Source organism: Bactrocera latifrons, unplaced genomic scaffold (assembly GCF_001853355.1).
Source record: "Bactrocera latifrons isolate USDA-ARS-PBARC rearing strain unplaced genomic scaffold, ASM185335v1 scaffold_98, whole genome shotgun sequence".
Classification (NCBI taxonomy): domain Eukaryota; kingdom Metazoa; phylum Arthropoda; class Insecta; order Diptera; family Tephritidae; genus Bactrocera; species Bactrocera latifrons.
The window spans coordinates 270,904-286,329 of record NW_017537689.1 but is presented as its reverse complement, the minus strand read 5'-3'; the positions used below and the strand labels follow the sequence as shown (position 1 = coordinate 286,329).

The 15,426-nt window shown below is 35.4% G+C and overlaps 2 protein-coding genes across 2 annotated transcripts in view; both read left to right on the top strand.

Annotated features, from left to right (window-relative positions):
• The window catches only part of LOC108977957 (palmitoyltransferase ZDHHC5-like), a gene marked incomplete at its 3' end in the record, with an annotated part of 92,855 nt that extends 85,062 nt beyond the window's left edge, over positions 1–7,793 (top strand). The window contains 1 exon segment of the mRNA XM_018947961.1: positions 7,712–7,793. Coding sequence (XP_018803506.1) covers positions 7,712–7,793 — 82 coding nt within the window.
• Positions 7,794–7,877: 84 nt separating this feature from the next.
• Positions 7,878–10,281, top strand: LOC108977935 (neurogenic protein mastermind-like). The gene is made up of 2 exons (XM_018947926.1): positions 7,878–8,001; positions 9,311–10,281. Exons 1-2 carry the CDS (start codon positions 7,878–7,880, stop codon positions 10,279–10,281), a joined length of 1,095 nt encoding a protein of 364 aa, XP_018803471.1.
• The last annotated feature ends 5,145 nt before the right edge of the window (positions 10,282–15,426 follow it).

Below are 15,426 nucleotides of genomic sequence, written 5' to 3'. Positions count from 1 at the left end.
GTATTTCAAGCAACCATTATTTTCGCCGAATATGTGCCTGAGCTTTTCAAGAAATTATTTTTATATATGTATGTGTTGTTGTTTTTTTTTTATTTCTTACTACATCTATTTTCTCTTCTTTTAATCCTTTTTTTCGCTAGTCAATACTCAAAAATAGATCAGAATTTGAACTGCTAAGCTTAATGTAAACTGCTACAGACAAAAAATGTGTTTAGAGTTAGAAGTGAATTAAATTTTAGTTCAATATTTTTATTAAAAATAAACGACAACCAAATGTTTTAAATCGACTTCTGACATCTGTGTGTATATGTATGAACTTTTTCCAAAACCAACTAATCCTACCATATACAACAACTACAACTACTACTATCAATACAACAATAACCGCCACGACCATCACGATCACCAACCAATCAACCAACCACCACCACCTCCATCCTAACGAGCCACGACTTGTGACCGCGCTTGTGCACTCACACACACGTACACGCATTCACCACCACAAGCTCCAACCGTAACTCAAGTCCAAGCTCAGCTTCAGCCTCAACTTCAATTTCTGCTCAGCGAAGCTTAGTTTAAGCTTTACGTTGTTTAGCAAGCAAAAAGTCAAAGTCGCTCGTTCGTTCGTTTGTTTCCGTCGTACAGTTTCCGTCCAAATCTTCTACCACCACTACCACTACTACTACTCTGTTGCTATATTCATTGGAGGTGAGTTTTTCGTTTGTTAAGTTTCGTTTTCTTTATGCAACGAATTGTTATATACTTTTTTCTTTCATCTAATATATGGTTGAGTTTTATAGTATGCCATCAAAAACCAAAAACTATAATAATTTCGTTCAGTCATTTTATGTTTGCGCTTTACACATTACCATTGTTTTGCTAAAAAAAAAAAAACGTTTGGACTCATTCAACAGAAAAATGCTCACTCTCTTCAGTTTTTTTTAACACTATTTCCACCGTCTAACGTCTATATCTTTCGTATTCGTCATGATCTGAAAGCATTCACGGGTATGGCAACGCTAATAATTATTTCACATATTTAATCCTTCCACTCCTACACTGCATTACCTTTCATTTCACTATTGTGGTGTAGATTTGATTCGAACAATACCATTTCTTCACTTATGTAAAATCACAAAAACTAATTTACCGTGCGATTCTGTACTGTGATACAGTATCAAGTCTCTATATTTGACAGAGACAATTTTTGAGACTTGAGACGAYTTTGCTATTCTGTAAGTGATAGTCACAAACTCTATTACATTTCATTATTCAGAGATGTTTTTATACTTGAATGAAAATAAATATGTCGATAACAAATATTAAATTTTCTATAACATAGTCAAAAAACATAATTATCAATAAAAATAAAAATATATGTTGGCTTTGTTTCATAATACTAACGAAATTTATGTAAAATTTATTTATTTTTAACATTTTCGTGTTTGAGTTGCTTACAAAATATAAAAAAACGACAATCGATTAATATTTATGGTGATCTCTATTCAGTATATTCAAAATGGCAGACAAGAGTTCTTTTTGGTTTTGTGACTTGCTAACTACCAGGTCTCAAATTTGAGGCAATATTTTGAGACTAAAGCTAGAGACTGTTTAGTGAATAGTAACTAGTCACAAATTGCGATTTTACCACAAAATGGCTCAAATATAGACTAGAGACTGGTTACAGAATCCCACTATTAGAATAATAATTGTCCCACATATTGGAAATAATAAGAAGGATACGTCTTATATAAAATTATATAATGGTTTATATTCGATTTTAGTGGATTTTCTAACGAGTTTTGTATTTTGGCAGAGCAATCAGAATCGGAAGACTTTTGCTTGTGAAGGGTGATCCGTTTCGAGGTTCCCTACTTTTTTAAAGAAAAAAAACACAGGAATGATTATTAACATTCGAAAGAACATTTATTTTTTTAAGATTCCCTTTCAAATGTTGGCCGCGGTTACTTCTCAGATGGTCCATCCGTTGAGTCCAACTTTCGATGACTCATTAGAGCATTTCTACTGGAAACTGACGAATGACACGCATGATCTTTTGTCTAACGGTATGATATCACACGATATTGGTGGCCAATCGACCGGCCAAACGTAAAATTATCTGCTCACCAAAGTGTTCTCTCAATAAATCCATTGATTGATGCGATATGTGGGAATTGTCACCGTCTTGTTGAATGAAAATGTCGCCGAGATCACGATCTTTAATTTCAGGCATCAAATAGTCGGTTATCATGGCGGTAACGGTCGCCACTGATATTTATGTGCGCTTGGAGCTCGAAATGGGCCTCATAATGTGCAAAGTTTGGCTTGAAAAGGTTGGGGATCATCTTGGAACCTGTCGAGAGGCCATATAGCGAATCCAAGTCGGAAAGTCGAACGTCTTCAGTTCTTGTGTAAGCTGTATTTTGTACGCTTTCAATTTAAGATCTCGACGTAAAGTGCGCCAAGTCGTTCTATACGATAGTCTGAGTTGCTGCGAACGGCATCGAATCGATTCTCCACGGTCTTCGTGTACACTCTCAGCTACGGCTGCTATATTTTCTTCCCTGCGTGCTGGACATAATCTATTTGGTCGAATATTATCCAACAATGAATGCTGGGTCTCAAGATGGTGTTGCGAATTATACGCTCAGTAGGCCGATTATGTTGACCATAAGTTGAGCGAAGCGCGCGAAACACGTTCTTTATATAACGCGAATTTTCGTAATAAAGTTAAAGGATGTCTTTCCATGATGAAATGTCAAACAATACTGAACGAATAGAACAGCTGACACAACTCACACAAAAGTAACTCTACACGGATCACCCATTGTTTATCGAAATTTAATAAAAGGTTTTTTCAAAAGTATTCTCTTTAAATTCAGCCGCTTTTGTTATTGCGCGCTGAATATATGGATCGCTCGGTGAGAGCGAAATTCTAAACTTAAGACCGGTTATCTGCGATACCAATCCTGACATTAATAATAGCTTCATATGAAGTGCATCAGTTGTTCAGAGTCGGTTTAAAACTTGGTTGGGATACCACTATTTTTCCAAGCGGTGGGTTTAGTAATATGAAGCTTTCGTTGTATAAGTGTGGTCGGGTTACACTATATAGCATTTAAAATATAACATTTCGTACTAAGGAATTTCTCTGATAATTTGTTTGTAAACTATCACCTAGGAGCTGCTCCCCTACAGCTGAAATCTTAATTCGGGCCTGTACTTGGACTGTCTGAGAGAATCAATCGCCCAGCAGCGATCGGCTTTTATCAACTCTTCTCTTTCTAGTTGTGGTTTCCATCAAGGACTAGGTGAGGTATATCGGTTGTGACTCGCCACAAGCTCCATAGGCTTGGAACCAACCATAATAGGCAACCTTATAGTTTGAACCTGGTATCAAGACATTACTGCCTCTTCCTATCTATGGCAAATGATTTTACCGATACAAATTTTTAGAAGAACAGCTTTTGGAAATCGACTGTACCCATTTTTTGGTCATAGGATCGAGGTTAGATGCGCTTTCCCAAATATAAGTAAATGCAATAAGTCTGCCAAGATACTTCTACGTCTTTCCACATTTTCAAACATACTCCACTCTATGCTATAATTGTGCTTGAAAGTCAGATCCAACTACAAAACCTAAAGGTTCAATTTTGGTGGCGTCTTCTCAAAGAAACGATACGAACTTTCCACCTCTGTATCAAAATATTTAAGTAGTTATTGTTTATTACCTTACCACAGCTTACTTTGACTCACTGGAAAAGCCAACGGGTCTGTTGAAACTTGTATGATTCCTCTGAGAGCGATGATCTGTTGGATTTGATTGCTTCAGCTTAACAGATAACAACTAATCGCTTCGGGAACAATTTCTGAAACAAAAACAAATTATTTTTGTGTATGGAGGATTTGGAAATCTTCCTCTCTATAATATTAGGAAACGATTATCGTTTCTCACCTACAACTTTGATAGGTTTAACTAATTTTCGAACAACTATTGTAAGGAGTAGTAAGAAGTATGAAGACTTACTACATTTCCGTGAATACTACCACGGCATATACGGCTATTAACGAATCCATTTCTGAAGAATGCAAGTGTCTAAATACTTTCAACTTTAGTAGGTCGCTTTTTGCCTGTAAACTTCCACTTTGTTTTGCTGCTGATTATATATTTTTTTCAATTCAACGCACTTCCCTTTTGTATATATTTCATAAATTTTGATATAAATGAAAAAATTAACGAAAAGTTTCTAACACAAGTTGATAGATTCAAGTAAATTTCAAGCTTGCATATCTGTGTATTATGCAGCGTCTAAGTGAGCCTTACCAACATAACATCAATGCTGACGTCTACGACGAAGGAACGCTTAAAACCTGCGAAGAAATTGACATGCAAACGCAACATAAACCTTACACTTCGGAAAGTCTAAATTTGCAAATGAAATTTGGCGGCACCAAACTGCATCACAACGAAAGAAATCAGCAAACCAGCGAAGCGCATAACGGTTATGCGCAAGGCTTCAGCGATCGACTAAAACCGCGTAATCTGAGCGATAATCGTGATAATCGCAAAGCACAAGCGGATCTCAACGATATAAGGAATAGTTTAATAAGTCAAAATGGCTTTAGATTTTACAAAAATGGCAACGCCGAAACAATCACTCGAAATGGCAATGTTATTAACAATTCGAAGAGCTCGGACACCTTAACCCCCATGACGCCTGTTTTACTAAATGGTACCACTAAACATTGGAAGAATATATCGAAACGCATAACGTTGCATGAGAATCATACGCCAAAGATTTCACCAGACGAAAGCGATAGCAACGACACAGATATACTAAATTCAGAACGCAATGCGGGCGTACATTACAAGACATCGTCACGCACTGATTCTATATCGAAAAACTCCTCCCGCTCCTTTAACGACGAATCTTACTACGAGGGCATGTCCACGGAATCGGCGCTATTGTCAAAGAAAAGCTCTACTATGCTGCTGGATACGATCGCCAGCCCGCCGTTGAAAGCTATAACAAGCGAAACACGTTTCAGGCGTGTAACTTCGAAGAGCAACTGGCCACAAGAGTCTGAAATCAATTTCATCATGCTTGTAGGGTTACTATTCACCATAGCGCTATCGAAAATACTGCAGTACTCGCAAGCGTATTGCGCCTGGTTTATGGGACAGGTGTTGCATCTGCGCTATATGTTTCTCGCACCGAACGTTAGCATATGGGAGTTGTGCAATTTCGATGATACGTCCCGTTACGGCTTACGTACCAAACTTTTACTGCTGCCCTTGGTGGCCACCTGTTCGCTGCTTTACGGTCTGAGTTCAGTATTGCACAGCACCTTACGTTGCTTACTCACGCAGGCGCCTAACAGCATAATTGTTTTCATCCAAAATCTAATAAATCCCTAAATGAAATTGCAGAAAACTAAAGAGCAAGAACATTACGCCACCATATTACAATATATATATACCATTTAACAGGATTTCTCCATTACTCCTTACTTTTATAAACTTTTCTACAAATATGCTTTAAATAAAAAATAATTTTATTTCTTCAAAAAATGGAAAATTTTTTAAAATTATATTTTAAAGTATAAAACTTAAAATTTCGGCCGTTTGGTAACCAATTCCAGGTAACCGTTGTAGCTAAGTCTTTTTCACGAAAGGCTGATTCTGATTCGCCAAGACTGATCATTGAATCATTTTAAGTGCTTAACGGAAATTTATTATATAGTATAAGGGGCTAGAGAGTGGTATCGGTTTCAACCGCTTTCGACAGATAATTACCAAATATGTGTATAATTTGCTGTAAGCTTTGTGAAGTCGAGCTATTCGAAATAGGAAGTAAGCGTCGGTTTCGTTTATTTTGTCGGTCGATTTTCTATTGAGAGGACTCCATTGTAATTCAAATTTTGAACTTTTAATTTAATACATTGGGTATATTTTATTTCTAGTGTCATTTCTCCGAACTGGCAGAAAAAAAACCTACAATTTTCTTTCACAAAATTTTATTGTATAATTTTGAAAAATACCGTTATATCTTATATTTTTGAGGTTATGTCTTCATTTGGTCCAGTTTGCTAGGCTGTCATACTTCGCCTCAAAATTTGAAATATGTTCTTTTTAACACTTTTTATAGTTTTCGATATAATTTGGTGGGAGTGGCAGTGATCCGACTTCACTTTTTTGCAATACTAATAAAAATTATAAATTTCTGTCGCATGAACAGACGACCGGACACATAAAATTATTATGATTTACGTGAGTACCCTGCCTAACTGCTGAAGTCGGTTTAACCTCACAGTGCTTTTTTAAAGCACATAGATCAATACAATGCGTTGATCAGTGCCCCAAATACTGCTTTTTGCAAGAATTTTTTGGTTTCAATTGGTCGAGTAGAACGAACACCTTTTCCATCTTGGTCGAGTTCGAGGCCGATCTAAAAGCTCTGCCATGCTGTGGGTCCGGTGCCCGACCGATCCGATCAGTGTGGAGTGATTTGAATTTTTCAATCCTACTTGCCTTTAGATTTAAACCATTGCCATCACGAATCCGACAGTTCCGACAAATGAACAGTTTCTTGGGAAGAAAAGCGAAACCCTTCTGAGATATTGATCTGAAATTTTGAGTACGGCCTTTTCTTCCCAAGAACGGAACCGATATCGGACCACAATACCATTTAGCTGCCAAACAAACTGAGCGATGAAAGGCAAATTCTTGTATAAAAACCTTTTAATTTGTGAAAGATATCATAGCTTCATAACGTTTTTTCTTCTACAATTAGGACCCAATGTTTAGTCTTAGTTGTTTCAAACAACCGTTAGTTGTACAGCATAGCTGTGTGTTCTTATAGCGAGTATTGAATACATTTCTCCAACAAATTAGCTATAAATTCTTTAAAAATAAGATTTAAGATTTAAAATTTTTAGACAGTTAAAGTTATACATCAAATGTACTGAGATATGAATGCTCATTTGGGTATACTTTCTGCGTTGCTCATACGACATGGTGTACTACATAAGATCGTAAATGTTCGTCCTTTTAAGTCGCAACCGAAGTGCTCATGTTCACAAATTTAGTTTGCTAACAAGTGTAGTGTAATCTTTGCAATGTAAAAATTTTTTTGTCGGCACTCCTGCAATGTGCATTATGGCTGTAATTAGACTTGTGAATGACTAATGCAATGAGTAATTTATTAAATACCGTTATTTACTGCGATTTCATGGCGCTAACTTAGTACATACATTAATAATTTCAGCACATTTACAGTTACTGTATTGATTGTAGCAACTTCTCTATTCTTTTAATGTGTATTTAACCGTTATGTGCGTGTCTTAAAAACTGCATACGTCATGTATTTATCTTTAAACCATCGCAATTATCTGAGCTTGTTGTGCATTTTGCGTAACGAAAACTTAACTCTTACATTTATTTTTTTTATCGAATTCCACTCGAACTTCATCTTTTACATACAAACATACTCGTACAAATACATATGTACATGCATTCATATTTATGATTTTCTCAACTAATTAACTGTTGTCAATCTACATAACCTGAATTGCCGTGAATTTTAATGCTTGTTGTTGTAAATCATCGCTATTTGAACGATGTATGTTCGTCACAAATTTACACGAAACGAAGAAATTAATAAACGAATTTTCTTTTTAATTCACTTCGACTGCCTACTTTGCGGCAAAGATCCAATCCTGGCACGCCCACCCAACCAAGACGACCCGACTTCATTGGTCTGAATACACAGCAGCAGCAGCAACAACAACAGCAGCCGTCACAGACCTATTACGAGTATACGACCGGCTTACCGCCGCAGCATCCACAACCGCCAACGATTCAGCAGCAACAGCAAATGCTGTTGCAACAACAACAACGTGCCATGATGCAACAGCATCAACAACAGCAGCAGCAACAACAACAACAAGGTGAGAAACAAAGTGGTCGCAAGCGATCGCTGCACGATGGTAAGAAGAAGCGTAAGAAATTGCTAGCCTTGGCCAGCGGCTTTAAGACTAAAACATCCAAATCGAAATCGACATCAACCAAAAATCGGAAAAGACGAAATGAAGATACAAGACATTATAAATAGATAGTTAACAAGTCCTTAAGACAATGTTGAAACCGTATGTATGGCGTGTTTACCTTTGTAGAATTCGTTGGTTTTTGGTTCTACATGGAAAAAGGAGTGAGAGGTTTTAGTTGTAAGAAAATTTTGATAAACATATGTACATAAATAGTAAAAAATATTCCAACGATATCTATTTTCCAACTCAAAAGCCATGTTTAGCCTAGCATCTTTCCTAATGCTGACTTCTTCAAGCTTTTCAGTAGATCTTAGAAATTGTGAAATTCCTTTCTTGAATTCCATTCAAGAACTGAGGGGCAAGAACTGTGGATTGCAGCCTCCAGATCTTTCTTGAATCCTAAAAAGATTAATAAAAGCTTCTTTTTTATATGATAAATTGTTTATAAAGCACAGACACCATCCCTGCAGTTGTCTGATTGAAGTGGAGTCATCTCCTCGGAACATCAAGAGGTCTTACATTGATTAGGTCGATGACATGGAACAGTACGACGACCAGACTTCAAAAGGCACAACTTCGTTCTGTATACTGTACCAGGTTAAACTCTTACTTATCCAGAATCGACGTTGACATACCAAATATGTACCCAATGAGTTCCGCCTAACTCTTAACACCCTCTTTGTATGACCTGCAAATTAAACTCGTCTATCTACCCTCTACCTATGATTCGACCCGTCGAAACAGCGCGTTTCTGGGCCTACCGTTAGATGACTTCGATGATAACCAAACCGAGTCTTACCACCGAAGTTAATCATTACTGCAACAACAACAGCAAACTTGGCGTCGAATCCGGCTAAGTAGCGCCCTGCAACTGCTTTACACTTTTCGAGGTATTTGATGTAGAATATACCCTGGAAACCCAAAAAACGATTAACATTACCTGGGCGGCCCTTCCTTAGATCAGGATTAGTCCAGAGGTTCAGTCCAAGAGTTTCGACTGTTAGGGGCTTTTAGGTTTTAGTGTGGAAATTTCGCTCACGTATGGGTCCCGATGTGGAAGTTCATCATTTTTTTCAAACAGAAATTTATATTTTGATATATTTGAATACGAAATATTTTAATAATAACTTCATTTTGACATTCTTCTCACTCCTTTTTCCCCGAAAATTCCTAAGTAGCTTTTTAGGGATCTTTGCTGCATATTTAACTTATTACTAACATATTCTGTTTTATTTTTTCCTCCCTTATGACATATTGACAGTCCCGCTAACACATCACCAACAACAAGTGTTGGCATCGCAGACCTACGGCGGAAGCCCACAGCGCCGATTCCTCTCCGAAGGTGAACTGGTACGCCAAGGCGCGAATGAGCTTTCATATGCGCGCTCCAACAACACTGTGGACAATATACGCGAATTGGCCGGAAGTCCACAGCGCGGCGTGTACATGTGGAAGGACACATCGCCCGGTTTCAGTAGCAGTAGTGGCAGCGCTAGCGGCGGCGGTGGTGGTGGCATGCCACCCTCTTCCATGGGCATCGGCAGCAGTGCTGGCGGCACAATGGGCAATAGCATACATCACGCACAGTACATCACAGTCGGCGGCAGCGGGCAGTCGCATCCATTGATCATGACGCATTCGCGCATGCATCAACCAGGCGAATATATGCCAGCTACGCAACAACAACAGCAACAGCAATATCGCTCTAATCCAACCAGCCCCACAACCATGCCAGCGACATCGTCCTCGACCAACGCGCCAACCTATATGATGCGTTACGGTGTCGGCAATCCCGTCGCTTCACAGCCAAATAACTACGTGCACACATCACAGGCGCTAACGAATTCGACCGTCGGCGGTTATCAGCCGCAATTGCGAGGCGGCGTAGCCGTCTTTCCACCCAATCCCAGTGGGCCGGGTGTGGGCGTCGGTGTTGGCGGTGGCGCCGGCATCGTCACACAATTGCAAACACAGCCATCGCCGCAAGTGAAGCGAAAACAAACACCCACGCGCCCCATGTCATTTGTGCGCGCACTCGAAATGACCGATTCGATGGAAATGCAAACACTCGAGCAGCAACAGCAGCAGCAACAGGGTCGCGGCGTCGGCAATATGCCGGCATCAGCCGTTGGCGGACCGGGTGCACAGCATTTGGTGGGCGGCGCACGCACCACCACACCGACACCGGAGCGCGCGAGCGTCTACGATATGAATTACGAGATTTCCGTATAACCCGTGGTTGTGCCGGTTGTCGTGCCACCCGCCTCGGTGACCATCTCGGCAACGGCTGCAGCGTATGCGCGCAAAAAGGGCGCAAGCGTTGTGGCCAGCGCCGCCGAACCCTCGGCGTACGCATCAGTGCCAGTTATGGCGGCGAATACGCCCAACAGGCGCAAGTTCTCCACTTTCTTTTAAAATGAACATTGGTTGGACGCGACCCTGTCTAGGCTATATTGCCAGCCAACAAGCTAATATTTAGTAATAATATAGCACACTATAGTTATTTTCTTTATACTTTTTCGTTTTACCAAAACCCGAACCGATTTTAATACCGAGTCATTTATACAAATGTATTATATTATATTTCTCTACACATAAACACACACATACACACATATATATACACTGCTACCAAACGCAACTATACGCAAACACAGTTCCGTATCGCCAAATGTAAATATGTATACAACCTAAGATACACCTCCTATGATTACTACCAATGATATATACATTAGGGTGTCCATTATTTTCCAAGTGTTTTTTTTTTTTTTTTGTTCGAACGCTTGCTTGGTCCAGTTTTGCCTCTAAAAATGGTTGGCATGTAAACAAGCTCTTTTTTTTTTAATTTAAAGCGTAGCTACTTTCTTTCTTTTGTATACAGCATGCGATTTTTGATATTTTGCATTAAGCTACTAAATCCTCATCTTTAAAAAGGTAATTTTCGAATACAAAATTTCCCGCTCTACAAAAAAGTTCTCAATGAATTTTTTCATAAAATCCCTCATTTAAAAGTTACAGACAGTTATACATCAAATGTACTGAGATATGAATGCTCATATATGTATATGCTAGGTATACTTTCTGCGTTGCTCATACGACATGGTGTACTACATGAATGCAATATATTTGATACTAATCTTAATATAATATTTAAAAGGATTATTTTAGGAAAATATTATGAAAATCTGTTTTGTAGAGTATATCAGAGTAGTAGGGAGAGCAGAAAGAATAGAGAGAGAGAGAGAGTTTTGTAGAGTTTATCAGAATGTCATTATTAAGGTTGTTGGTTTTTTGTTTTGGAGATAAAAATTGTATTGCAAAAGCACAAGAAATTCATTGCAAAATGTATAGAATAAGAAAAAAGATTTTTGGACGATTCAAATTGAAAATAAAGAGCTTCTTTATGTTGGAGCCTCCTTTGAGGACAAAAACTGTAACATTAGTGGGCGTTGACAAAAAATGTAAGTCAACTTGCGAAATAAAGCACACYATAATATACATACATACATACATACATATACTTTATGATAATAGTTGTAAATGCTGTTATAAGTTCAGCCATTGAAAAGGAATTTGTGAAATAAATTCTCTCTCAATGTTTAATTGTCAAAGTTTTAAATATGTATGAATTGTTAAACCGCTTTTAAAAATATTTATTGAAAACCACACACGTAACCATAACATTAAATATGATTTAATTAATTGTTGTAATTACAAATTGCAGAGACTAATATAATGTAGCTGCTGTGACAACAACAAAAACAATGCCAAACAGTTGTGGGCATGAGATTATACTGCTTTGATGTGGTGGCCGCTGAAAAGTGCTGCTTGTGGCCAAGCCCATAAGGGTGTAATTACTTATTATATCGTATGAAGTAACGTTGAATGCTTGCAAAACTTTATGGAAATTCGGAAAAGCTGTAAAAGTGTTTGTAGAGCAAACTGAGAGTTATGTTTTACCAAATTGCATGCCGACAAAACTTATTTAGTTTTATTTACTTGAGCTTGAGTTCATTTGAAACAAAAATTCGTTACAATTTTGCAATATTTTAGTTAATGATTCTATTAAGGAATTATATTCACTTGCAGTCAAAAAAAGCGCACCTTTTTTTTTTTGTTTTTGAAGACGGTTTTGATTTAATACGTTGATAAAAAATTACAGAATTTCAAGTATTTTAATAATTAGCAATTCATTTTTAAAAATTTTGGATTGTCTTGTTCACGTAGTTGATGAGAGGTATCGCTGAAAAAATGGTCTGGCGGTGAGCTAGGTTTTCATGTATAAAATTATAGAAAATCTAAAATCCAAGAAAATGTATTATTGTTAAAGATGAATGATTGAAGAACCAGTAAAAACTTTTATTTTTGACAAAATGATAGCTTTCCAAAATAATAGTCGTTTTTGAGTCAAAATTTAATTTCATTAACAATTACCCAATAAATATATATCCGAAGAACGCGTATATATTTCAAGTCGAAGTTTTGAAAGTTTGAAGTTTGTTTAAGCAAAACTTTTTGAATTTAAAGAAATTTTATGAATTTGTTCTCATTTTAAAGCAAGTTGAGTATGAAAAATTATAAACAAAATTTTAAGAGGTTGAACTGTGTGGGTACAATTCACATTGATTCTGCAATACATAAAAAAAGATACAAATTAATTAAAAATATAAAATTTAAAAATTCTGAAACATGCTCTGCGCTTCTAATACCCGAAATACAGCGAAATGTATGCATTCTTTAAAAATTTTAAATTTATATGGTTTTTAAAGTTCGTAAAAAATTCAATGATCACAAATTTTCCATTTCTTAAAAAATTAATCCTATTTTCTGAGTTATAAAAAATAAAAATTGATAAAATCGATGTTCTTAAATTTTTTCAAACATAAAATTTTTACAATTTTTTTTTAATTCAGAATTAACGTTTTTTTTTAATGTTTAAAAATAAATATTGAATACTCAAAATTCACTTTTTTCCTAATTTTTATAGAATCATAATTAAATTTAAAATTACAATTTAACTTTTTTTTTTAATGTGAACATAATTATGACAATTTAGAAAAATAAAAATTGAAAAACTTAAAATTCACAATTTTTTACAAAACTTTTTATATTTTGAGAATCATAATTACATTTTTTTAAATTTGAACATAATTTTGAAAATTTTAAGAATTAAAATTGGAAAACTTAAAATTCCAAATTTTCCATATTTTTTTATAGTTTTACAATCATAATTTTTTCTTATTATAAAAATTATTATAACAGCACACACTCATGCAATCACCACATCAAATGAGCATAATCTTATGGTGAACACTGTTTTGAAAAAACTTGTGTTTTGTTGCAAAGTGTAATTTAACTTTTCATTATAAATTACCGCATGCGATTTGCTCAGCATATATAAATATTGACGACAACAACAACTGTAACGAAATAAAAAAACTCCCTTAGTCCATCCCAGTGAGGGTAAACGCCATTTTGCAATGGCATGATTGCCTTCCACATAGTTATTTGCCGGCCATTTAGTATACAGTCCACCATATGGTTGAAAAGCCCTAATAAGTATATATTTGCGAACGAGAAAGTGCGCATTAAAAATAAGAAACAAAAACACATATATTAAAAACTGGGAAATATAAAAAAGCTGGACGGCGCCACGAGAATTTTGAGTAAATTTTAAAGAAGTTTGCATTCACCTTAGTTACATCATATTGATGTTTAAATTAATGAAGAAAATGGGGATTGCACACTTTCTTTGTACATAAATATGTACATACATTAAAAGCAAACAATTTCCAGTTTTTTTCAACTTAAACTTGCTTCATTTGGCCCGCGGTCCATAAGCGTTATAGTTGTGGCTGGATTGTGTGGCTAAATTTGTAAATATTTTAGCATGTTCTGTGAGCAGTCACCTTTTAACTAAAAATTTTCGTATTTATATTTTTAATTAATATGATATTTTGTTGTTGTGAAATGCTGTTGAATTGCAAGGCGTAAAATGCTGTTAGAAAAAGTGATTGTGGGCAGAATTCTAAAAAACATTATTATTAAACCTAAAGCAATGTAAGTTGCTGAAAGCATTGTAACATAAGGTTCTAAAATTTCTTTTTCAAAAATTAAACTTTGTGTTTTAAAAAACAAATTTTTTTTTTAATTTTGAAGTTTTTTATGGTTTAGGTGCAACCACAGCTTGTTTTGTCAAATCTCGCGTTCTGCTCACAAGCCCAAAATCTACGCAAAATCCTTTTATTCATACATTTGTGTGCAAACTCCTTTTCCAACAACCCAAAAATGAACTCGATTTATTATACAATATTAAAAAAAAATTTTAAAACTACTCTAATTTTGAGTAAATGGAAAGGAAGTCGTGCGAATGTGCTAAGAACTGATATATGTATCTAAATTGTGTATATGTGTTATGCTGTTCGAAAAAATTTAAATTAAATTAAATTAAAAAAAAAAAACGAAAAACTACTAAAAAGTAATCACAATCCAAATTCAACTAAACACACACGCCATCTTTAACTATTATATTATAAATTTCGGTACGTAACATAAGTGTGTAAGCAAAGAGGAGAAAAAAAAGAAGCAAAATGCAATAAAAGCAAGTAAATCTGTAAAAAGCATATTCTTACTATTAGCAATTCTTCTCAACTAACTAGTGGCATTTAAATAATAAGCTAAAGCTAAGAATTAAACATTAGAAAATGGAGAGAAGAACTGTAAGAACCTTAAAGGTAAAGTTGTCGAGAACATATTATATATTAACAAATTTAGTTTATACATTATTAGTGTAATTAAAAAAATAACTAAAACATAGCTAAGCATACTATATTAAGAATATAAAAAAGAAACATGTATATGGATTATAGCTTTTAAGCACATATATTCTTGTATGTATAAATAGTGTACGCCCATATGCATAAATGCGAACAAAAAAAATTAATGAAGAATAAATGCAGCAACAATTTTGAAGTGAAATTTCAAAAGAAATGTACAAACATCATTGCATTTTGCATTTGGCCAGCTCCAATGAGTGTGAGTGCGACAGTATGTGCTATGGCATGTTGAACAGGCAGTAGCAATGGCTTGTCCGGGCATTTTTGAGCCAAAGAAAATTGATATTAACATGATTTGTATGATGATCTTAAAAAAATATGTATTAACATGATTTATATGACGAGCTTTAAAAAAAAAAGTGAAATGAATTTTTAAAAATTTGTGTAATTGGAAATTTATTTTGCTTCTATTTTTGCAGCCGAAGTTGCACCAAACCAAATTTGAAACATTTAATTAATTTTTAAATATTTTTTATTATTTTGCTTAAAAATTTTTTACTTGGTTAATATGAGTATGGAATAAATAAAAAAAATTAGTAAG

Bases quoted from the DNA above. Each gene is read 5' to 3' on its own strand.
- LOC108977935 (XM_018947926.1), top strand. From the start codon at position 7,878: ATGCTGTTGCAACAACAACAACGTGCCATGATGCAACAGCATCAACAA. The intron at 8,002-9,310 runs GTAAGAAATTGC...ACATATTGACAG, and splicing joins GCACGATGGTAAGAAGAAGC to TCCCGCTAACACATCACCAA.